The 26,354-nt window shown below is 38.5% G+C and overlaps 1 protein-coding gene and 1 long non-coding RNA gene across 3 annotated transcripts in view; both read left to right on the forward strand.

Moving 5' to 3' along the window:
• PPP3CA (protein phosphatase 3 catalytic subunit alpha) overlaps positions 1 to 26,354 on the forward strand; it is a 325,113-nt gene that overhangs the window by 167,076 nt on the left and 131,683 nt on the right. For both annotated transcript variants that reach the window (XM_061419557.1, XM_061419558.1), the window contains exon 2: positions 5,854 to 6,054. In XM_061419557.1, coding sequence (XP_061275541.1) covers positions 5,854 to 6,054 — 201 coding nt within the window. The remainder of the gene's footprint in view (positions 1 to 5,853; positions 6,055 to 26,354) is intronic.
• On the forward strand, positions 7,242 to 26,256 carry LOC133249320 (uncharacterized). The gene is made up of 2 exons (XR_009736909.1): positions 7,242 to 18,474; positions 18,510 to 26,256. It is a non-coding gene; the product is annotated as an uncharacterized LOC133249320 (long non-coding RNA).

The raw sequence follows: 26,354 nt of genomic DNA on the forward strand, positions 1-26,354 counted from the left end.
ATTTGTAAGACTAGTCCAGGAAGAGGTCAGGCAGCAGGTATCCTCCTTTTCCTTCCAGTGATGGGAGGTGTCACCATGACAGTGACTCATGAATATTTCTTGTCAAATTGTAGGAATTCCTTCAGCAGTGGTCACAGTGGCTCAGAGTTGAGAAACAGAAAGTCAGGTACCTGGGTCTACCACAGAGTGATATGGATCACCTGTGGCTACTGAGGCAACTGCGTAGTTGTATAAAACTGACCTCTAGCCCAACTCTCAGGGGACCGTGACTCTGAGGTGTGGTCCACATAGTCAGCCAGAACCCAGGGCTAGGAATACTCTGGCTACAGGCTTTTTGGACTTGTGATGAGTTTCTCTACTGGTGAATGCCTAATCGACAAGACCTTCAATAATTGTTATATAGATGCCATTATTGATGCATGTGACTTTGGCTCCCTATCAGATAGCAAGGCTTCCCTGGTGGCACTAGTGGTAAAGAATCTGCCTGCCAATGCAGGAGACGCAGGTGTGATACCTGGGCTGGGAAGTGGCAACCCACTCCCGTGTTCTTGCCTTTGACAGAGGATCCTGGCAGGCTACAGTCCATGGGGTTGCAAAGAGTTGAGCACAACCGAGAGCACACACGGACACACATACTCCATCAGATAGATGAGCACTCTGGTGGGACCAGCTAATAGGAAAGAGGCAATATCATGTCCTATCCGTTGGAAATGAGTCTTTGACAGATTTCCACAGTCGGTGACATGGGAACACAATCCTAGTCCAGCATGTTGTAATTTGTGGCAGGAATCAGTCAAGGACTTACATGTCCCATATTTTAGCTATGTTGCTTTTATTTGACAACAATAACAAAAAAGACACCTAATGGGAATTATGAAATAGGGAAAGCTGAGAAGGTTTCTGGTTATTTTTAGGATGCTTCTAAGAAGTCTTTGGTGACACCATATTCTTAACAGGCAATTTTGAGAAAATTGTTTTGGAGTCAGCCCAAACATCAACAGTTATATCAGAATTTTTATTAGCATGCACAAACTTAATTCTTCCAACCTTGGCCTGCTCATCTATCAGTGAAAGCAGCTTGTGGTCATACTCAAAGGAAAGGAGGGAAGGGGTAATCCCATTTTGTTGTATCAAGTGTTGTTGTTCAGTCTCTAAGTCATGTCTGATTCCTTGCAACCCCATGGACTGCAAAGCCTTCCCTGTCCTTCACCATCTCCCAGATCTTGCTCAAACTCATGTCCATTGAGTCATGGTTGAATGATGCCATCCAACCATCTTATTCTCTGTCATCCCCTTCTCCTCCAGCCCTTGGTCTTTCCCAGCATCAGAGTATTTTCCAATGAGTAGGCTCTCCACATCAGATGGCCAAAGTATTGGAGCTTCAACTTCAGCATCAGTCCTTCCAATGAATATTCAGGGTTGATTTCCTTTAGGATTCACTGGTTTGGTCTCCTTGCTGTCCATGGGACTCTCAAGAATTTTCTTCAGCACGACCCTTCAAAAGCATCAATTCTTTGGCATTCAGCCTTCTTTATGGTCCATCTCTCACATCTATACATGACTACTGGAAACACCGTAGCTTTGACTATAAAGACCTTTGTCAGCGAAGTAATGTCTCTGCTTTTTAATATGCTGTCTAGGTTTGTCGTAGCTTTCCTTCCAAGGAGCAAGTGTCTTTTAATTTCATGGCTGCAGTCACTGTCTGCAGTGATTTTGGATCCCAAAGAAAATACAGTGAGTTAATGGAAGAAATGTTTTCTAAACACAGTGGACTGTTTAGTCCACAAAGTTTTGTTCAGTATTTGGCACAGGTCTGTTTGTAGGATGCTGGGTAAGAAGAGAAAGCAAATAAATGTGACCTTTGTATGGCTGATATTTTCTTTATGAAGCCAAAAGGTGCACAAATACACAAATATTAGCCCACTCTTAGTTTTGTCCTAGAGAACTTCTCTCTGGCTGACCGCATCTTGGTTCCCTGCAGGCATTGCCATCTGTTTAGCTAGTTAAGGAGCCCATCCTATCAGTGTCTGTATCATTTGGTTGGAAATAGAGACCTTTGATTGGCCTTTTCCCTCTTTTTTCTCACTGCTGTGTATTTGGAACCATTTCCAGTATCTCAATGCAGGTGGCTTTACCTTCGCCAGTTACCTTAGGAATAGCAGTTACTGGCAGGTAAGAGATGCAGTGAAAGGTGGGAGCATCTGTTATTGCAGTGATCTTGGCCTTGAGAGAACCTAGCGACTTGGAGAAAGTCTAATTCATGAAGGTCACACCCTACCTGGGGTGCTCTCCTTTTGCCTCTCACCTTCTTAAATGCTTCGGCTCTTTTTAACCTTTGACCCCTTTAATAAGGCCACTAGTGCGTGGTGGTGCCAATGGTGAAGAATCTGCCTGCAGTGCAGGAGACGCAAGAGACATGGGTTGGATCCCTGGGTCGGGAAGACCCCTGGAGTAGGAAATGGCAAATCACTCCAGTATTCTTGCCTGGAGAATGCCATCAACAGAGGACCTGGGGGCCTACAGTCCACAGGGCTGCAAAGAGTCAGACACGACCGAGCAGCTGAACACATAGCACAGTGTGTGTGACAGAGACCCAGTGCCTAACAATAAGTCAGCCTCCTTCCCTCCTATGTTCCTGTGTTTCTTGCCTGACAGTTTTGCAGAGTCCCTTAAACCTTGACAGTCATCCAGTTCATACCTTAGAAACTCTCTAAGGGGGAAAAAGTCAACTCATGGTCTTACCCCAAGTGTCCTTTTGAAGTTTCCTCATTTCTACCCCTATGATACCTCTGGGGAATTTTGAGTAGCTACCAGGTAAGGTGTTTTCTAATTTCAAACCTAATATAAAGACCCAGGTAAAGAAATGTGGCCACTGAAATGTTTGCACATTTTGTTAGGCAAGAAAAGAAGGGAGGGCAAAGAAAATGAACAAAATACTCCCCAAGTGCCAGAAGTCTAATGACTTCATTTTTTTCTTTTTTTGCCTCTTCATTTAATTCTTGAACTTTGTTTTTCTTTATTTTATACTATACTTTGATGTTACGGTATGTGATTAACAGGTCTTTTATTTGTGGTAAATTAGAGCAAGCAATTAGAGTAGTAAATATGCAGTATTCAGTACACACAATAAAAATTAAAGAAATTCAAAACCTGTATAAAACAAAACACTGGAGAAAAAAATCATAGAACTTAAGAGATATAGTGGGAAAGCCCTCTGCTCTTTGGATTATAGTTTGTACTCTGTACCCAACAGGACTTACCACACTTACCAAAATAATACAGACATTTTAGTAATGGGTATATTTAAGAAGGTTATAAATATTGGTTTTTACAGCACTATAACTAGAAGATCCCCTGGAGGAGGGCATGGCAAACCACTCCACTATTCTTGCCTGGGGAATCCGCATGGAGAGAGTAGCCTGGAGGGCTACAGTCCATGGGGTTGCAAAGAGTCGGACACAACTGAGCGACTAAGCACAGCACACATAACTATATAGACATTGTTCACAGCACAGCCAAATAGTATACTAGACTTGTGATTCCTTTTCTGTGTGCATTTTGTCTTTTATTTCACCTTTTGCTTTTGTCTTATATACCTGTTCTACTATAAGCTATTCCAAATAATTTCTGAAAATAAAAGTAGTCTGTATAAGAAATATCTCTCAGGATTCATTGGAATTTCTATTCTAAAAAGTGGTTTACTCATCACTTTTTAATTATGAAGCACTGTCTTAAGTACGTTCTGGGAAGCAGTGTGGTGAAGCTGTTAACACAAGTATTCCGGCATCAGACTGCCAGAGTTTATGCTCAGTGGGTCTACATATAAATCATTAGGTGATTATCTTGGGCAAGGTGCTTAAGATTTTTGTCTCAAGTTTCTCCCCCAGAGTAATGTTATTGGGACCAAATAAGTTTATATATAAACACTTGTACTTATGGCTTACTCATCTTACAGCTTTATTGTTGTGTCTGACTTTATTAACCAAACAATGCCTGGCATAAAATAAAACACTCTATAAATGTTAGCTACTACTGTTACTATTTAGTTATTATAAAAGTCCTCAGATAGATATAATCCCCAGTTTACAGGTGAGGTCGTTGTTGCTGTTCAGTTGCTAGGTTGTGTCCAACTTTTTGTGACCCCATGGACTGCAGCACACCAGCCTTCCCTGTCCTTCACTAACTCCCGGAGTTTGCTCAAATTCATGTCCACTGAGTCGGTATGCCTTAACTGAAGACAAAGGAGGTTATTTAGCTTTCCAGGGTCGCGTAGCTGGTGAGGGCTCTGTGCCAAGGTTTGCACCCGCATTCATCTGACCATGAAAGCCCTACACATGCCGCTGCCACTTCATCTTGGTAGCACAGTTCAATAGATATGCTTGGATTGTTAGGAAAACCAAGCTTGCATCCATTAGTACATGTTCATTTCCTGATTTTCCTTCTCTCTTAAGTAGTTGTAATTTCTCCTGGATAACAAATCTGTGCTGTTAGATTGCACACAATGTCTTGGCATAGGTCTACTATAAATCTTGCTTCTTTGAGAAACACTCTTAAGAGGTAAGTGGCCTACATTTAATCCATACGTTAAGAGAGGAGCTTCATATGGAGTTCTTATGCATATGGCATAATGCACATGGCAGGTGAAAGTTAATATGAAACAGTGTTGGTGCTTCTTCCAGATATTTCTGATAGGTCTGAGTTATCCTGTAAAGGAATCCTTGTGTAAAGTAAAGAAATAATGAGTTTCCGCCACTGAAGGACTTATTTGCCATTTATTAACCTTTATAATACGATCTCTGATCCATACCTTTGGATGTCCTGGCACATTGTAGGAATTTAGTGACTATCCTCTGGCTAAATGAGTGAATGAATGTATTCAGAGATGTGAAGAATGACAGTAGCTGCAAGAGACTGTCTTACTGTTAAAAAGTCAGATGCATGGTTGGAAGAGAGTATGTTTGGCTGTAAATCTGAGAATAAGTGGGATCTGACATTACATCATGTGGCTTCTCTGGTGGCTCAGACGGTAAAGAATCTGGAAGACACAGGTTTGATGCCTGGAGAAGGGAATGGCAACCCACTCCAGTATTCTTGCCTGGAGAATTCTATGGACAGAGAAGCCTGGAGGACTATGCCTCTAACACTTTCTGGGGGCTTCTCTGGAGGCTCAGATGGTAAAGAATCTGCCTACAATGCAGAAGACCTGGGTTCAACCTCTGTTCCTAAATGCCAGTGTCTCTTTTCCATGTGGTACTGTCCTCCTGCTGTTCAAGAGTTTCCTTTCATACATGCACATACAAGTCCTGGTTTTCTGTTTGGTATTCGGTGTGTTTCTGCATTTTCAGTCTCAGATTCTTGCTCTCTCCTTAAACAGTGAGTCAGTCCGTTTACTCAGGGATGTGACTCCCACTGGTTGGAAATCTGGTCTGGCAGGCTGTTTCTCATTCCTCTATCCCAGTGGAGGAGCCTGCTTTTTAGTGGAGAAACATCTTTACCTGAGTCAAAATTGAATGGATGCTTGGATAGTAAGTCTTTTCTTTTGCTTTTCTTCTGCTGTTTTGCCTAACAAACAAGTAACTCTTGTTTTTGTTATTCACTCAATCAGTAGCTTTTAGATAAATGAGCTAGGTACTGGATGAATAAGAACTACACATTTCCTTTCAGCAGTCACATTACATCTTGAATTGAGGAAGGCAGTCTTTAGTTCTTGATAGCCCTGGATCATATTTTGATATGAACTTTAAAAATGCTCCAATAGGTGGTGAGTGATAGGGATAGATATTTGGTAGCTATTATTACATCTTCTGTTGTTGAGTTTCAATTAATATGATCCTTTTATTTCTTCTCTTTCAGCTGTCCCATTTCCTCCAAGTCACCGGCTTACGGCAAAAGAAGTGTTTGATAATGATGGGAAACCTCGTGTGGATATCTTAAAGGCACATCTCATGAAGGAGGGCAGGCTCGAAGAGACTGTCGCATTGAGAATAATAACAGAGGGGGCTTCAATTCTTCGACAGGAAAAAAACTTGCTGGATATTGATGCTCCAGTCACAGGTAAGGCCTGAGGATGAAGGCTGTCCACTTGGAACCCACACTTGCAGTTTATAACTTCAAATCAAAAGTCTTAGATACCACTGAGTCTTCAAAGACCTTCATCATCTTGCTCGTTTACCGCCAAATCTGTACATTAGGAACTAAAGATTTTATATATATGTAAAATGTTTTTATTTTCATGTATTAAATAGCCATATGATGTGATGCTCTATAGACTAGTGTACAGCTTAGAGGTGATGGAGGTGTTCTGAAGTAAAACCTTAACTAAGTGATATTTTGTTAGTAGAACACTAACTGTCATGAAGAATCCAAGGTATTCATTGGGAAAGATCAGACAAAGCATAGGGATATTTCCACAGTGGTTATGTGCTAAGTTAGAGCAGAAGTTCGTCTTAGACTAGCATCACTGTCGTCATCACCTGGAAACTTATTAAACATACCATCTCAGCCCCCACCCCAGAACCATACTGCTCTAGATTTTTAGGGTGAAACCTAACAACCTGTTTCATCACGTCATGTAGGTGCCCCTGATGCACATTAAAGTTTGAGAACCACTGAACTTGAGGAAGAGGACCAGATTTCTCTCCTTCCTATAGCATTCTGTGCCTAGAAAATATGTCTGTTTTTTGAATGGTTTTTGTTCTTTCACTCCTTAAGAGCAGATTCATACTTTGCATAAGTGTAACTTCTCTTAGACCATAATAATTAAATCTTGTCAAAAAGTTTAGTATGGTATAGAGGGTCAGTTAGTGGAGACTTTTCAGCTATACTTTGTGAAGTTTGCTAAATTTTCAGGTATTTGTTTTTAGAGAAGCTCAAAAGCATGTATTTTCTCCTTAACTATTATCATTCTGGCAAAGGGAAAAATTTAAACATAGGAGTTTATCCTTTTATAAATAAAAAGGATTTTTGAAATATATATACAACTGATTGCTTCTTTCTTCAAAACCTTCATATATTTTTAATATTATTGGCCTTGAAATATATTTTTGAAGGTGACTGCTTGGAGCAAGATAAGCGCTCTTGAATATCATACTACCTTCTTTGATCATAATACCTCTGAATGTTCCTATTCCAAAGAAATTGACATATACATTTTGTTTTGGGTTAGCCATAGTATTTCTCTTATTTGTAATTCAAAAAAATAATGAATGTGTTTGGGGCCAGGTAGCAGTCAGTGTTTACCTTGTGTGCATGACAATGATCCCCATTTTCCATGTGTTAAAATGCAGTCATGCCTTATTATCTTTGACTTACAGACACTGTGGACATACAAGAACAAAACAAATATGAATATGCTTTACTTTCTTAGATAATAAAATATGAGAAAATTTTAACATCTAAATAGTAGCATGGAATCCATCAGCAAAGAAGCTACCTTAAAAAACTGTATATTCCACCAATAAATAGATGGCAAAATAGTAGCTTTAAATGATCTCTGTATCATTTGGATTATTTGGTTTTTGTAAGAATGAATGGCTTAATATTTTATTATGATATAATATGATAAATAGTATATGTTATAATATCATGATTTTTTTTTCCATTTCACGTGATAATGTGTGACCTCCAATGAAGGTCATGTTAGACCTTCATGTTAGACCTCAATGAAGAATTCATGTTAGACTCACTTATGAGCCAGTAGGTGTTAATGAAGGTGGTAATTATAACTAAAAGAAAACATGTGAAATAAGCATTTAAGGGGATGTATTTTCTTGGATGCACTCAGCTCATCTATTTGATGAGGCTCTGTCTTAAGAGAACACATAGCATTCTGTAAAAGTTAAATTCGTGATGTTTTATCCCTGAACCTTTCTGGGGTCTGTTGACTAACTGCCCTCATGCTCAGTAGAGGTTGGGCGTCATTCTTTCTAGAGAGATAGCAGCTGTCACTTTGGCAAATTTCAGAACATAGATATGAAGAGACTTTAGAAATCAGGACTCGATGATGTATAACTTTCCCTGGGGGAGAAAAAATACAAAGTCTTTTAAATAGTGACAGAAGTAGCTATGGAGACATCACAAAATATGTATCACTAGTGAAATACAACCCAAGCAGGAAAAACCCTTTCACTAGAGAAGTGTTTTATTTCTTGATGAAGGCATGATTCTAAGGTAGAAGATTCCATTGCAGTGATATCTTTCCCCCTTTTCTATAAAGATATGGAATAAAAGTAGTAGGGGTGATTTATTTTAATATTTCCATTAAAAGGCGGGGGAAGAAAACTTCTTTTGCATATAGTTTACCAGAAAGCTAAATTCATAGCTTTGCATTCCCACCCATGAGCTTGCAAGCTGAAACACAGGACTGCAAAGTAAAATCAGGGTATACTGATTGGAGAAAATTACTGTGTCTTTGTATTTCAAGATACTTCTTAGAATTTATTTGTAACATTTTATGATACATGATTTTATTCTGAGATTTTATTTCATCTGGACAGCTGAACATGCAGCTAAATTTTTATTTTTAGAATGTTTATTATTTGAATAACTGAATAAATAAAGTTCTACTTTACTGACACTGGGTTATGCAGTAAAAGGCATAGTTTATCCTTCCAAATCTTCAGGGTAGTGAATTCTTTATATAGTTCAGAGTTCCACGCTTAAGTAAAATGGAGACCTTAAGAAACAATTCAGAGCAGAAAGTAGAAGAGGAAGAAGTAGAAGAGGAGAGGGAGAAAAAAGAAAATATTAGAGTTTATAAATAAGAATCTGTGAAAAAAGATTAAAGGGAAAGAATCAAGGACTTAGCAGAGAAGCAAGGACTTCTAATGTAGGGAGGAAAGGCCTGAAGCCTGACCATGTGGTGGTTTTCAAGTGGTATTAGAAATAGTCTCTCACGCATGTCAGATTCCTAAAATGTAAGGTGAGTGGTGTGGGTAGGAACTGACCAGTAACTTTCTTTTTTGGAATTCAACTTGAACTGGAGCAGGTACGTAACATCACAAAACTAAACAAATGGCAAATATTTTATAATTATGCACAAAATCCACTCCCCAGCTTTCCCTCTTCTTTTCTCTTACTTTTTATTAATAAAAAACATTTCACTCTTAGATATTTAAAGAAGAGTTGTGCTAACATCCATGCATGGTTTGCTCCCACTTAAAGAAAAATCCAGATATTAGTGTCCTGTTAATTTGAAATCTGGACTCTATTTCATTCCTTTAGCATTTTTTTCATGTTTAAATTTACAAAGCTGTCCAACTTCCCATATTCCCTCCACTTCAATTGTTTTTTAAGTGGTAAAAAGTTTGTGTTCATTTAGGATTTTTTTCCTTTAAAATTCTGTACTTTTGATTTTGGAGAAAGACCAGGAAACTGCCTAGTCCCAACCTGGCTCCTCCCATGTGTCCCCTGGAGAAGGAGATAAAGCTCTGTGTACCTTACCCTCCTGAAGCATAGATTTAGATAAGCCAGGAACCATTGCCATGGAAGTAGAGATGAGGATTAGTTATGGGTCCCCAATCAAAACAAGGGAGGTATGAGTCACATTTTGCTCTTTCCTCTAAACTCACTTGCTTGATTGGAATGATGGCTGTTTCAGAGTTAATTTGAAGTATGTGTTTCTATATTGGAGGCAATTTTGTGAAGGAAGGTATTTTCCTTCTTTTTGAATCTTTCTTTTTTTTTAAATTGAGTTGAAGTTTTCTGTGTTCCCTTGCAGACATACAAATGGATCATTAAAAAATGTGGCTAAATATCTGTGTGGCAATTTGTTATGAGCTGAATGTTTGTGTCCCCACAATAGTCATATGTTGAAGCCCTAATCCTCTTTGTGATGTTTTTGAAGGTGGCATCTTTGGGAAGTAATTGTGCTTAGATGAGTTCTGGGGGTGGACCCGTATGATGGTGTTAGTGCCCTGATGAGACGTGCATGAGATGAGAGCCTTCTCTCTTTCCTCTATGTGGGGGTGCAGTAGAAAGGTGGCCATCTGCAAACCAGCAATAGAGCCCTTACCAAGCACTGAATATGCTAGCACCTTGATCTTGGACTGTCTAGCCTCCAGAACTGTGAGAAATCAGTGTTTGTTGTTTCAGCCACCCAGTCAAACATATTTTGTAATAGTAGCCAAACTAAGATACAACCCATTTGGGAATTCAATTTACCAAACATTTACCTGGTACAGGTTGTATGTGTTATACACAGGTGAGTAAGGCCTGGTTTCTGCTCTCCCAGTGGTCAGAATATAAGAAAACTGAAGCAGTTTTGGCAGGCTAGGAGAATTGGATCTGATTTTGACTACGGGGCCTTTCAAAAATGATAGTTCACATTGATCTTAAAATGTTTGTTCTGAGCACACACAACAAACAGCATATTAAAGACACTGATATTTTTCGTAAAGTGGGAAGGCATGATCGTGGAGGTTTGCTGTCGGTAGACAAGGTCTCAGAAGGGTGTGAGGGGAAAGGGTAGGGGGTGAAGCTGAAATTGGATGGTCAGGGTCAGATATTAATCTCTTGTGAGCAGCACTCAAACATCTGGTTACTGTTCTTCAGGCACTGGGGAGTGGAGAGGGTCTTGGAGTAGGGGGGTTACACAATCAAGTCTGTGGCTAGAATCCTGAATGAGATGAGTAGAGCGAGTGGGGAGGAGCTCTTGGGAGAGTTGTTGATCAAGAACCTTTCATCTTTGATCTGGGTGTCCCAGCAATGATTTTGGCAGGCTAGGAGAATTGGATCTGATTTTGACTACGGGGCCTTTCAAAAATGATAGTTCACATTGATCTTAAAATGTTTGATTAATTTTTACCTAATCAGTATCCATTAAAGACTTCTTGAATATGGTACAATGATTTACGCAGGAATCCAATTTATTACATCTCGCCTTCAAGTTCTCATATTTTCCTGTTTTTCTCTTTGACTTAGCAGAGAACATTTCCCTCATTTATAAAGCAGACGCAGACCAGGAGCTTGGGTCTTTGAAAGAAAATGATTTAGAACTCATTTTCTGCTCTCTGGGCCGAGGGGACCGGCCAGCATCAGCTGGGCAAACTGCTAATCTCTCTGGTCTGTCTGTTTCCTGCAGGGGGGGATTTGTCCCTAGGGCAGCAAAGGATTCCCTCGGTGGCTGTGCCTGCCATTTAGCATGTCAGGCAGTTGCCAGGAGAACCCTCTGGCTTTGTTCCTGGATGTGAGAATGAACCAGTGGCCAAGTTTAAGGTCATGGCATTCCTTCCCTTACAGCAGCTGACGTCAATTAGGAGAATTCCCCGTGCCTTTCCTCTGGGGAGAGTGAAGTAGGGGGTAGGAATCCAGTGTCTTTTGAGAACTAAAAGATCAGTGTTTATTCTCTTTATACTATCATTTGTCACTATCAACGCAACATGGCCTTAGTTTATATGAGGATAAAATATTACTTCTGGGGCATTTTGCCCACTTGTGATTTCAGTGGCCAAATCTTTAGGGCCTGCCCTGCAGCCAGAGGCCTATTTTGGTACCCGGCCCACTGCTGGCAGGTCAGCACATTTCAGGCTCAGCCTGCGGCAGCAGCACCTCAATTTTTTGATGTTTGTATTCCCCTTAATTTGGGCCCTTGACTTAAAAAAAATTTTTTTTTAAAGATGATGTTAAAAGGATAAACGGTCACTGCATGAGCGTGTCCTTTTCCCTGGTTTGTTTTCCTCCCTTGTTTTGCAAGGTTGGTCTTAGGAAACCCATCTTACAAATGAGAGAAGGGAGTCTCAGTTTACATCTGAGTTTCTTAAACTTGAACGTGGATCAGAATCTCCTGGAAGGCTTTATGGAACACAGATTGCTGAGTCTTACCTCCAGACTTTCTGATTTAGTATCTGGAGTTGTTGTTGTTTAGTCACTAAGTTGTGTCATACTTTTGAGACCCCCATGAGCTCTAAGCCTCCAGGCTCCTCTGTCCATGGGATTTCCCAGGCAAGAAACTGGAGTGGGTTGCCATTCCCTCCTCCAGGGGATCTTCCCCACCTAGGGATTGAACCTGCATCTCTTGCATTGCAGGCAGATTCTGTACCACTGAGCCTCGGGAAGCCAGTTCTGGATTAGGGCCTGATAATTTGAATATCTGACAGGTTCCCAGACCATGATGACCTCCTTGATCTGGGACCCCTCTGTGGGAACCACTGATTTAAGTATTGACTTGAAGTCTCATAGCTAGTAAGCTGAAGACCTTGTTATGCACAAGCATCTATCAACGTGACTCATGCCAAGCTATTACACTCTATTCTATACACTATTCTACCTCTGAAAAAAATGAAGCATTTCAGTTCATTTGACTGGAATTTGTCCTTGCTCATTACTGCAGAAAACATATTAATTCTAAGCTTGCTGTTCAAGGTTCTCAAGAAATAGGAGGAATACATTATTTTGACTCAATTATAATTTATTATATTTCAAATTAAAAATTAGAATAACGTAAGGGTCAGGACCAAACAATAGTGTTAGTATGGTTGGGGCCCAGCATTTATATAGTTTTTCCCAGTGAAAAACTTTGTAGTGCTTATCTTTACACGCTCTTTGAGAGCTGACTGTAGAAAGTTACTGCCGGGTCTGCTTTTAAACGAAAATGAAGGAAAACTGGAATCAAAAGCATCTGTAAGTGAATTGTGTGGTAATGAATATAGTATTATTTACCATCTGAGCCACCAGAGTATTAAGAATAGTTGAGCCTTAGGAATTCAGCATTTGGGTGCAGTGTACAAGTCAGTAATAATCTGTTAACATCAGTAGACATATAGCACCATCCAGAAGAAGCATTTGATAGTTACTACAATTGCAGCATGATTACATGTAGAGATACTTTTCTTTAAGACACAGTGCACCCTGTTCGTTTTCAGTTTGCCATGAGTCAGTGTGTTTCACAAATAGTAACCTAAGTACTGTTTGTTAAGGCAGTGCCTGTAGTTGTTTCCATAGGAAGATAAAAATCCCTAAGCTGTTGCGCTTAAAATCTGACAGTGATCACTTGCAATGATAATACTCTGATGGTTTTGGAGAAGGTTGAAATATATTATTATCAATACTACTGTGACTTTAAGAGAAGTAGTGAGTTTTTTAAAAATATTTAAAAAATTTTTTGACTTAATTTTATATGGGGTATATTTGATTAGCATTGTTGTGTTTCTTTCAGGTGTACAGCAAAGTGATTCAGTGATACTTATACATACATCTATTCTTTTTCAATGTCTTTTCCCATTTAGGTTGTTACATAATACTGAGCAGAAATCCCTGTGCTATACAATAGGTCCTTGTTGGTTATCCATTTTTTTTTTTTGTAACAGTGTGTACATGTCAATACCAGACTCTAACTGTCCCTCTTCCCCTCCCTTCACCTTTGGTAACCATAAGTTTGTTTTCTTAATTCTGTGAGTCTATGAGAAGTAATGTTTCAAACAACACTGAAAGACTTCCAGGGAAGGAAAGAGCATTTTGGATACCTTGAAAGAAAACTAGACATACTCCCCTGTGTCTACAGGAAATGCAGATTATATTCGTGTTTCCAGCTTATCTCACATTCCATTTTCTCGTTGAAGTATCCCTATTAATTTTAGATTGCAATGATTTTATTTTCTTGTGATCCAGTAATGTTTACAGGCTCTTACTAGACATTCCCACATACTGGCCACAGACTTGTACTGGGCTGTAACAAAGTTTTCTCTGGTCCAGAGTGAAATTGTCTTTTTTCATTTTAGTGAGAATGCTTTTTTTATGTACCTGAAGCTATGGTGATGATAGGTAGTAATTGTTTTTTATATATTCCATTGGGGTAGGAAGTTAATGAGTTATTTTTACTACGAGGCTGACATTTGTTAGGTTCTTGTTTTTTCCACTCACTATTATAAACACTGTACTTTTTAACTCTGAGTTTTCACACAATCCTATGAAGGAAGTGCTGTGATCAGCTCAGTTTCACAGTGAGGAAACTGGATCTCAGTGAACTTGAGTATGGTATCTAAGGTTATTGATCTAGAAAGTCCTAGAACTAGTATTAAAACCCAGGCAGTTCAATAGCATCTATTCCTATTTTATTTAGGGTTAGAAATTAATTTTATGGGTTCATGAAATGATTAAACTTGGGAGTAACCATATAGCGTGGCATTTAACTAGAGCTGACCCTTGTTTAACTAGGGGTTGAAGGGTGCTGATCCTTTATAGGGTTGAAAATGCGCATATAACTTACAGTTGGCCCCCAATATACATGAGGTTTTGCACCCACAAAGTCAACCAACCTCCAGTACTGTACTATTTCCTATTGAAAAAGAAAGAATCCTCAAGGTTCAAACCTGTTTTGCTCAAGGGTCAGACCTGTATGTTGTACTGAATTTTTTTTTGTTGTTTCAGGCTATTATCCTATTAAATGTTAACATCTGAGACCATGGGTTTTATGTTACGGTTCTGTGAATATTCCTCTGTTTCACATTGATTTTAATGTAAATACAGTGCTGATTTGCACACGGTGAATTATGTGTGTATAATGGAAATGCATGGGAACCTTTTACGCAGAGTACGTATGTATTTATGCATATGTATGAATGTGTATGTTTCTATGTTGTCAGTAACATCATTTAAATAGCAGTTTTCTTTTTACTCTGTTCTTTTCTCCTGGCTGAAGTGGAAGATTTTTGATAAATGACATACTGGATAAATACATGAACTGGTCATAAGTAGCTTTTTATAGAAAAATCTGTGGTTTAATTAGTGGATTAATATGAGAAAAATATTCAGTTTTGAGACAACTGCTTTACCATTATTTAAAATGACTACCTTCATACATAAAATGTGTTCTTTAAAATGTAAGTTAAAGATTTTCATGTACACATCTTGCTAATGTTAAAACAGATTCCCTGAGAGAAGGCCGTTAAGTAGTTCAGTCCAGGCGTGGCTTTTGTCTTGGGTGTTACATAGCTTTTCCTTCTACTATGTCAGGCTCTCCACCAGCATCATGGAGTGAGCGTCACCCCGTGAAGTCATGCAGAATCCACAGATAGGTTTGAGACCTAATTCAGCTGCTGAGTAAGGAAAAAAAGGAAAACTCAAAAAAGTCCAGTGTTCATTCCTCATATTAAAGCCTAGATGGTGTATATAGAATCCGTTGCTGTTGTTGTTAAGCAGCTAAGTTATGTCCAACTCTTTGCCACCCCATGGACTGTAGCCCACTGGGCTCCTCTGTCCTTGGAATTTCCCAGACAAGAATACTAGAGTGGGTTGCCGTTTCCTTCTCCAGGGGATCTTCCTGACCCAGGGATCAAACCTGCATCTCCTGCATTGGCAGGTGGGTTCTTTACCACTGAGCCACCAAGGAAACTGATACATACACATCTACACACATTGATATATATATGTAAATGCAAAAATCCAGGCCAAGAATAAATTGCTAACTGTTAACAGCAGTTAACAACTTTATGTGGCTTTTATCATATGAAAATGACATTTCTAGTTAAATGTATTTTTTAAAGTAGGATTTTACTGCTTTTGTGATGATACAAAAAAGCAGGCAACACACCCCAGATCCAGGGGATAATCAAGTCTATTTCAGAGATTTCTATGAAACAATATTGTATTTTAGTATTCTGAATAAGATTTCAGCTCCTGTTATCACATGGTTAGTTTTTGACTCCAGTTTGGTGTGTGGTATGCTCCTCTGTCATTAATTTGACATTGTGGTCCAGGTACCAGGCAGTTTCAGACATAGCAGCATTGTTTCATTCTGTTCCTCAAGGTATTTAAGGTTTGGAAACCAGGTTTTTAAATGTCAAGTTCATGAGCGTCATATATGAAGGTGAAAGGAAAACATTTTTTTAATAAGCTTTTCTTAATATTTCTCTTAACGCTCTCTGCTCTGAACTGTCTTTCTTACATTTGCAATAAACAAAGTCCTCTGACAGAGTAAAATTAGGATTCATGGAAAGAAAGATTGTAGGTAATAATGAAGGAAACATAAACTTACCAACCAAAATTTTCTTTTTCTCTTACAGCACCATTTGTAATGATTTATTTAAAAAGATATATCAAGGTCACCATTTTATTTACAGTGACCTTCTTTTCAGATTCATATGTTTTGGTTGTATTCCAGATTACATTGTTGGGTTGTTTGAATTTTACGATTAGTGTCGGATATTTTAATATTAAAAATCTATTTGGAATTCATGAATTTGATTCCATTTCACAAATGTCATTAGCTCATCATCTGAATATGCTATCTGATTTTAGATGCCATCTGGTGGTATGCATTTGATACATCTAGTGGTAATTTGAACCACCATCAGTCTCATCCTTTATTGCTCATGAAGGAGAATATTTTTGAAATGACTTGCAAAGACTTTTGTTTCCACTTCAAACAAAGGATCCTTTGTACCTTGCTTTCTGTTTTCTCAAATAAAAATGCATATTTGCTTTGGTCTTTATTAACATAATCTGAGTCTTTCTTAAGACAGCACTGACTTTGAAAATCAAGTTCCCATTTTAAGAAACTCAATTTAGTTCAGAGAAATATGTAGATATATAGCATCCCCCTTAAAATGCTAATTATGTATGTTTTTTATTTCATTTTTAAATGGTAAAATTTGATTGGCTATTTGGATACCATGTGATGAATAGGAGATTATCAGGTAATCATCAACAGGAAACAGAATTGTTCATTGAAAATTCTCTTCCTCATATTTTAAACATTAAAGACCAACTTCTTCAAAGGTGGACCTTAGCTTAATCTTGAGTACTGCTTTTTTCACCTTCTTCAAGAGATAAGCTGGTAATACTTATTAAATATATATCAAAGCTAGGTAGAAATTAGAAAGTAAACTGTCTGCATTATTGATATTAAATATCCATTCCACTTAAGAATCTGAATAAAGGAAGTGTTAAAAAGTACATGAGGTTTTTTTTTTAGGTCCTTTCAAAATTATTTGTGGCTGGTTAAATTAGTATAGTAAGGTATAGAGACAGTAGGCCAATTTATAGATTCTGTGGTCTGTTCAACATTCTCTGATTATACCCAAAATTCTGGTCTAGCCATTTTAATCTGAAGGAAAAAAAAGAGAGAAATTGTGTGAAAAGAGGTGAAAAAGAGTGATTTCATCTCTGCTGTCCAGATGACCTGCTGAGGTATGTCTCCTAATGACAATGCAACAACAATTTTATTTTCATCCTATGTAGTGTGGTATCCAGGTTAAAAATCGTGGGCTTCTAGATTAGCATTCAGGATCTTCAAGTTCCTAGCTGTTTACCACTGGGCAAGATATTTCACCTCCATAAAGCTCAACTTTCTCATCTTTGAAGAGATGAAGTGTGAGTCCATGCCTGTCATTCAGATAAAGTGAATGCTTACCAGTGCAGCACTTAGCTAGAGTAAGGGCCCAGCAAATAGTAGCTGCTTTGTTATCATGGCTATAACCAATTTTGTCACAGCTATTATTGTTGTTATGCAGCTAATATTGCAACTATCAGTTCTGTTCTATTGTTCAGTGATTAGGAGCACAGAGAGCCGTTAACTCTATCAGTGTGGATGTTATAGCAGACTCTGTATATTACCTTTGATGGATTTAAGTGATTACTGAGAGGGCTGTGGAAGGAAAGATGAAACAGATAGGTCCTTATGCCTATAACTCTCCACTAATCCTTTGTAAATTGCAAGTGAGTTTTAATTTTAATTAAAGAGAAATACATTTTGTTTTCATGGTCATGCTGTCAGTATATCAATGAGAAATAGACAATGAAAAAATGTTTTAAAACCTGTGTAATATGGGCTGGGATGTCTTTAAAAATTAGAAGTAATTAACCAAAAATTGGAGGATGGCCCTTGCTCAAAAGTCTCACATCAAAGTAATAATACTATGAATTTGATAGCTTAGAATCATTCAGATGCAAATATATTTTCATTTCAAATTTGAATGATTGAGCTTTTTAAAATATAGGTCCCTGTGCTATACAACAAATCTGGTTGTTCATGTATTTTATATATAGTGGTGTGTATCTGTTGATCCCATATTCCTAATTTATCCTCCCCCTGCTTTTCCCCTTTGGTAACCATAAGTTTTTTTTTTTTTTTCCCCCTACGTCTATGAGCCTGCTTCTGTTTTGTAAATATGTTCATTTGTATTATTTTTTAAAATTCCACATAGAAGTGATATTATACGATATTTGTCTTTGTCTGACTTACTTCGCTCACTATGATAACCCCTAGGCCCATCCATGTTGCTGCAAAGTGGCATTTTTCCATTCTTTTGTATGACTGAGTAGTAATCCATTGCGTATATACATATATGTGTATATATATATTTCATTATAAATACATATATGTATGTGTGTGTATATATATATATAGTTTCTTCTTTATTCATTCATCTGTTGATGGACACTTAAATTGCTTTCATATCTTGACTATTGTAAATAATGCTTCTTTGAACATTTGGTTGTGTGTATCTTGTCAAATTAGTTTTCTTTTTTTCTAGATATGTGTCCGGTTTTGAGATTGTTGGATCCTGTGGTAGCTCTATTTTTATTTTTTTAAGGTAACTCCATACTGTTTTCCCACCGTGATGGCACCAATTTACATTCCCACCAACAGTGTGGGAAGGTTCCTTTTTCTCTGCACCCTCTCCAGCATTTATTTTTTGTAGACTTTTTGATGGTGGCCATGGGTGATTGGCTTTTTAAATAACATGGAACTTCCAACAAAATGTCCATTATCTGGATTTTTACATTCCCAAATAATGTGCTACTATAGCTTACTCAGTGACATTTAAATCAGAAAAATGTGACAGGAAGTTCCAGTGATTCCTTCCATCCCCTGACTGGCCACCATAGCACCAAAAAATCAGTGATGTGTCCTATGTATAAGATACATAAGATGCATTGACACATTAAGATGATTCAAATATTTTTAAAATTGTCATTGATTGGGTTGAGTATGAGGAATTAGGTTGGGAGGACTAATGGGGACATTTTTATTCATATGATGGATATCTAGGGAACCTGAAGTAGCTAGGGAGTTTGTGTTTTTTTTTTTTTAATTTTTTAATTTTTTTTTACCTTACGATGTCGTATTGGTTCTGCCACACATCAACATGAATCCGCCACGGGCATACGCGAGTTCCCCATCCTGAACCCCCCTCCCACCTCCCTCCCCGTACCATCCCTCCGAGTCATCCCAGTGCACCAGCCCCAAGCATCCTGTAGTGATGGCTAGGTAAATATAATGACAGACGCGTATTTCAAGAAGCAGACTGAGGGTAAATTACAACAGAAACAGACATGACTCTTTCGAGGTTAGACTGGAATACATTTGGGGTTTGACTCATGATGGGTTGTCCAGCTTAGAATGGTGGAGGAAAAGAAAAAAGGGATTATAGCAAAATAAGTGTTATGATTGATCAGAGAATCTGGGAACTGTCAGATGAACCCTTAGGAAAGGGAGCAAAGTACCAAAAGCCTGTCTACCAGGGGCTGATGGAGTGTGACTATATTTATCAGATTATTTAAGGGTCAGTGATGGTCATGATTTTAATTAAATCTTTTAAAAGTAAAGACAGTGTTTCTTTTGGAGCAGATTTGGATTTTCTGTTGAAGTAAGGCTTAATTCTAAAGCCCATGAGGTATTCACTGTGTCATTGGCAAATAATAAAATGAGTCTCTGTGGAGAAGGTAAGACTGAAATGAGGCGTGGATGTGTTCAGTCTTGTGTTCTAGACTTTTACAAGTAGCATCTTCTTTCTGTGTGTCATGAGAATGTTGTCAGGTAAGGTGCTGTCTCCTGGTGAAAGGAACATTGGCTCTAGAATCAAACAGATGTAAGTTTTAATCCTGCTGCTGACAGGTTACTTCACACATCCCTCTCCATTTACTCATCTGTAGAGAGGATTGAAATAATTTCTACCTGACACTGCTGTGAGACAGGAGGCAATGTTCAGAAAATCCTCACACAATTCCTGAGACGTCGTAAGAACTAAGTGAATAAAAATGATCCTTTATTCCCACTGATACTGGTGCCTACGCACTCATACCACTGAGCCTTCAGAAGTACAGGGATGGATAACTATGTAACTTTTTAGTAAGAAAAGAAAAATTATAAATCTCCCTCTGTAGTGGCTTACACTAAGTGATGATTAGTCATGGTCATAGGGATTTTGTTATTTTGTTTGCTGAATTTAACAATCGTTTCTTGGTAAGAAACATCAAACACTTGCTGATTTATTCAACAGTTACTTCATATTTGCCCTTTTGGTACAAGTTGAAAATCATTAATTTATGATCACAAATTCAAAAAATGCAACTCATAGAATTTATACAGACTCTCTTCTTGTCTTGCTTGGTTTACTTTCTCATCATCTGAATTCCACCTGTCGTCTGACGCACATATGAGTTACTTGATACTTGTTTTAGTTTCAAGTGGAAGTATAGTTGTTTTAAGGAGGGTCTTCTTGTCATTATTATTCTAAAAGATTGTCTTTCTCTGAACGTAACAAAAAAGGGACAATGAAAATAATGATATTGGTGAAAACGACTGTCTAGCAGCGGAGGGAAAGAGTAAAGGAGTATGAATTAGGAATCCAGAGAAGTAGCGCCAGTTCTGACAATATCTTCCATTCATGAGAAGATTATTCTAGACGATCTCAATGCTCTTTTCAGTTTTGATTCTACAAATGTGTTTCTTACTCAAAGTACCCATTACTTGACTTTAGAATGAATACTTTGATGAGATACTTCATTAACCTTATCAGTATTTTCTCCTGCCACCCTTTAAAAACACCTCTGTGTCAAAGTAACTGATAACCCCAGTTTTTGTTATTTTGTGAGTTCGTTTCTCCCATAGGAGGGTTTCCTGAACATTTCAGAACCACTGGTTCTGAAATAAAATATTTCCATGCATTCTTTGATAACTAGAATGACCTCTGTCATTAACAGCATAACCCTTTTTGTTATAACTGGAGCTTCCCCACCCTTCCCCACACGTGTTTCCTTCTTTTTTTTTTTTTTAATACAGAAGGGCAGTTTTCCCTAAACATTTTTTCTCTAAGTGTATACTCTTTTTAGTCTACTAATATAAGTGAATTGACTGCTTTTTATTTTGAATAAGTTTATTGTGACTATAGAAAAAGATGCATTATGAAAAGGGGATGGACTTGTGAATTTTAAGTAAAATATCCTGATGTATCACTATAATATAAGAAGAAATATATTTTTGGTCTCTGCCCCAGGTTCCTAAAACTCTTGTAACTTCCTGAATGGGGGGGCAGATAGAAGCATCTTACGTAGCACTCCTAAACCCCTTGGAATTTCCTGGGTGATAGGAGTGTCCTTTGTTCTAATGAGGTGACTCTTGGTGGATGCCAGGAGAGTTCCAAGATGTGAGTTGTTCACTAGAAAGACCAAGCCATGAATAGAAGTTTGGAACTTTCAACCTTATCGCTCATCTTCTGGTGGGGGGAGAGGGGCCGGAGACTGAGTTAATCATCTATCACATCTGAGTGATGAAGCCTCCATAAAAATTCCTTAACTACAGAGTTGGGAGAGCGTCTAGATTAGTGAACACATCTCCATGCTGGGAGGCCGGTGTGCCCCAGCTCCACGGGGAAAGAAGCTTGTGTGCTTGGAATCCTTCCTGACTTCGCCATATGTGGTTCTTCATCTGGCTGTTCATCTGTACCCCTTAGAATATCCGTTATAACAAACCAGTAAATAAACATAAATGTTTCCCTGAGTTTTGTGAGTCATTCCAGCAAATTTTTGAGCCAGGAGCAGGGGTAGGCAGTTTTGGGAACCCTTGACTTTATAACCAAGGCTGATAGAAGTGTCAGTACCCTGGGGATCTGTTATTTGCAGGTTATTTGGTACCTGAAGGGCTCCACTGACTCCGGGTAGTTAGTGTCAGAATTGAATTAAATTACTGGACTTTCAGTTGATGTCTGAAGAGTTGAAACACTGGTTGGTAGGGGGAAAGAAACCCACAAATGTGGCATCAAAAGTGTTGTGAATAGAGAAGCAATTTTCCTTTTATCATGCAGATACTGATGTCATTGAATCTTTGGGTTTTTTTTTTTTTGGTATGGTAAGAACCCACCTGCCAATGTAGGAGACATAAGAGATGCAGGTTCGATCCCTGGGTTGGGAAGATCCCCTGGAGGAGGCCATGGCAACCCACTCCAGTATTCTTGCCTGGAGAATCCCATAGAGGAGCTTGACAAGCTACAGTCCATAGGGTTGCAAGGAGTCAGACACGACTGAAGTGATTTAGCATGGACTCACCAGGCAGGGGGAGATTTTGATAATAGTTGTATATTGGTGCTGCTGCTGCTAAGTCACTTCAGTCGTGTCCGACTCTGTGCGACCCCAGAGACGGCAGCCTACCAGGCTCCTCTGTCCCTGGGATTTTCCAGGCAAGAGTACTGGAGTGGGGTACTAGTTGTGATTTAATGAACACTTTCATTATTCCTCTAAGGGTTCATGATTTCTAATATAGCTGATCACTGGTCATATCATTCCGTGTTATTAAATTCTTGACTTTTTAAAAATATTTGAATTTTTTCCCTGTGATTATTGTCCTGCTGTAACAGTTGCCTGATTTTATTTGTGAAAGAGACTAGAGACTGCTTCCAGCCATCAGCCTCACAATGAGAACACTCCTTTGGGGCATGGCTTAGGCATGGCAGTGTCAGCCAGAGCTGGCTCGTGCTGACTTAGACCCAGAACGCTGGTCCCCACCGCCATGGCCCACTGCCCTTCTGAGTTCTGTCCTCTATTTTCTTCTCAACAATAACGGAGAAGGTGGATGCTTTCACTTCTGCAGCATGTCAGTGTTAACTTTCACAACTTAATTTCTGTTGCCCATCTTGAATTTTAATGTGTATTTATGTACTTTTTTGGTGCACTACAAGTTATTCCCTTAGCAAGAGATTTGAGTGTTTCTACTCTTCCCTAGCCTGTAGTTCACATAAACTCACTTTTCCCCACTAACCTTTAAATAAAGTAAGCCCTCAACGTCCTTCTCATTTTGCCCTTGATCTGGAGCTTTCTTCGGCTTCTAACATCATATCTGGCAGCAGGGCAGAGGTAATGACCTGCGAGGTGTGATGTTTGTCCATTCCATGACCCTCCCTATTTAACTGCCGGGAAAGTTTCCCTCATTTTCCCCCATAATTACCTTTAAATGTCTTCAGACTTGAGAAAGTAGGGTTTTATGGAGACCACAGAATTCTAATGGGAGTCTACCACAGATCTCCATTTTCTGTTTCCTGTGGAAAATGGAATAAAATTGAATGTTTTGAGTTTCTCAAGCATAGCCCTCTGGGTGGTAGAGTCAACTCTATTCATGATATTTATGCCTAAAGAGCAAACAACATTCTGCTCCACTCCTTGCTGAGGTTTCTTCCTGGCCATCAAATTTCTCCATTTGAAAACAGAAGGTGTGGGGACTTCCCTGACGGTCCGGTGGTTGGGACTTTGCCTTCAAGTGTCGGGGGGTGTGGGTTTGATGCCTGGTTGGGGAGCTGGGATCCCACATGCCTCTTGGCAAAAAAATAAAAAAAGAAAACAGAGGCAATGTTGTAACAAGTTCAATGAAGACTTTAAAAATGGTCCACATCAAAAAAATCTTGTGAAGAAAAAAAAGGAAACAGCAGGTTTTTCATACATCAAAGACCATGAGTTACCAGTTTCTTTTTTCTCATCTAGAACAGATCTAGGTCTACAGATCTTTTCATAGTGTGTTAGTATGTAAAATTATCAAAAAATTTGATACGTATGTATCATAGTTTTAACTTCCTATGGCCTCCTGAGATACTTCTTTAGCAAACACTCAAATGGAACCATAAAAAAAGTACTACATCTGGAAGATACATTAAGGAGGAAAGCGGCTCAAGTAGTTGAGTGAAGGGAGTGAGGGACTCTCACTGATCAGCTCAAATAAACTCAGAACAAGTCACTTCAACTGACCAGGCCTATTTTCTCATTGATAAAAGGAGCCAGACAGCATTGGTACCAGAATGACTCGCTCCCCACATTTCTTTGGTTTCATTCCTGGTGCTTGCTTTGCCCAGGAATCTGCCATGGCTCCTCTCCCGAGTCCTGATTTCAGGTATAATCTTGAACGCTCCCTTTCATTTCTCAGAAGTGTATTTGTTCTGTTACCCCCTGTTGATTTCTGTGGCTTCAAAAACAAGGATAGTGTTTTTCTAGCTTCTTCTAACAATTCTTTATTTCCTTGCTTTTAGTCTCTGTTTTAGTATTTGCTTCCAAGGGATTCTCATCTCCTTTTCTTCCATCATTATGGATTTCCTAGATCTTTTTCATGTCTCCCAGGATTTTTCAGGACTTTAAATCTTACCCTGACCCTCTGATTTTCCCTTACCACCCCTGTTTCACAAAGCACTCCCCTCCCCAGTGACATGGTGTCTGACTCAAATCCCAGCTCTGTCACCCTCCAGCTCTGTGACTCTTCAAGTTACTTACACTCTCTGTGGTTCAATGTCCATCTCACAAAATTGTTGTGGGGATTAAGTGAATTGGTATCTGTAAGCTCTTAAAGCACCATCTGGCACATGGTACATGGAATGTGATTGCTGGCCGTTGTAGAATTACTACCAGCATCCCTCCCCTATCCCCCCCTCACTGTTATTCTTGGCCAAGTGAGGGTCTCATCTTCCTCTGACTTAGGTTGCATATCCTTTTATGTTATTTTGGATCAGGAAGTACATAGAAACTGATGCCTACAGATTTCCCTTAAATACTTCAAATTATGCATAATCTTGTCTTTAGGGCTGAACACAAACATTTTATATTTCTCTAATCCTAGAACTCATTCTCACAATACTTACGGCCTTCACATGTTGTTGAGAAGAAATGTCATACTTTAAGAAAATGTTTTAGAAAAGATTTAAACCAGACTACAAGAATACATAAATGCAAAGGATTTATTAAGTCTCTTTTAACAAAATAAATCATATCCAAAGACTTGACCATTTCGTGATTTTTTTCCCCCAACTCCAATTTTGTGATATCTTAATGGAAAAAGTTACCTGCCAAGTAGTTTGGTGGTTTTGCTTCCTTGAAAAGAAATCTTTTGGGTCCTATTTTAAAAGAGGTAATATTCAACAAGTTATACTAAAGGAGACAATCTAAAGTATTTAGTAGAGCCGTAGAATATCAAAAGAGTTTAAAACCCTAGAGCTCATTGTATTCAGTGATTTCCAAACTATTTGTTCACAACCAAGGTCTTTTAATGTAATGTTATGTAAAACTTCATTATTATGCCCAACTCCAAACGTAAAACAGAGACTGGTTGTGTCTCTGTTTCATATTTGTGATGCTTTCCTTCCTTGTGATCAAAGACCATACAGAGAGTGGGAAACATCTGCCTAAATTTCCCCTTCTACCTCTGAAGAAACTGAGACTCAACAGAGGTTAGTTTCATTACAAGGATATTCAACTAGTTAATGGTTGAGCTGGGAGAAGGTATCAGCTGTTTTAACTCCTCTGTGAGCATGATTTCCATAGTCCATTCCACTTTTGTCCCAGGAAATTATTCCTATCGTTATCTGTAATCATTTGGAAAATCATGTGTTTCACAGCTGGAATTATATGGTTAGATTGATCTAGATTCGAATTCTGGGTCTTCCTATTTTGTTGCTTAACCGCACTGCTTCTTATCTTAAGGATAAGATTTTCCTTCCTGTGAAGCAGGTATGATAGTAATAATGGCATGTACCTCAGTGGGTTTTGGTAATGCTATTACATCAATAAGTGCTATCTATTATTAGCATTGATATGGTCATTACTATTATTATTATTATATCCAGTTAGCTAGTTCTATTAAATCAGAAATTATTTTGATTAAAAAATTAAAGTTAACTTTAAATTGGATGAAAAAAATCTTCCTGCCAAACTGTTATTTAAAACTTATGCTCACAGAAGATTTTCATCATGTATTTATATCTGTGTCTCTATCTATATAAATCCTGACATCACTGCCTTTCCTGGTGCAGAAGAATAAGCCTGTGGTTTAAATATAACAACACTGATATTGAGCTGTTAATAAAAGTGCATATCACTAAAGCTGGATAGGAGTGTGGAAATCACCTAGAGTTTTATTTTACTGTTGCAAAAAATAGGCCCACTAAAGTTTGGATTTTTTTTCCCTCATCATACCAGGTTTGCAAAATCTTGTAGTACATCCAAGCACTAGCTTCTCCCTCCTACCACAGGCTAAATAAACACTCTGCCCACCACCAATCTAAATATTACTACTCATAGCAATGTCGCTAGGCTTAAAGGACATTTTCATGTAACTCTTTAGTTCCCCCTGCCCAAAAACAAAAGCCACATACATACACACCCACAAA

Source organism: Bos javanicus, chromosome 6, assembly GCF_032452875.1.
Source record: "Bos javanicus breed banteng chromosome 6, ARS-OSU_banteng_1.0, whole genome shotgun sequence".
Classification (NCBI taxonomy): domain Eukaryota; kingdom Metazoa; phylum Chordata; class Mammalia; order Artiodactyla; family Bovidae; genus Bos; species Bos javanicus.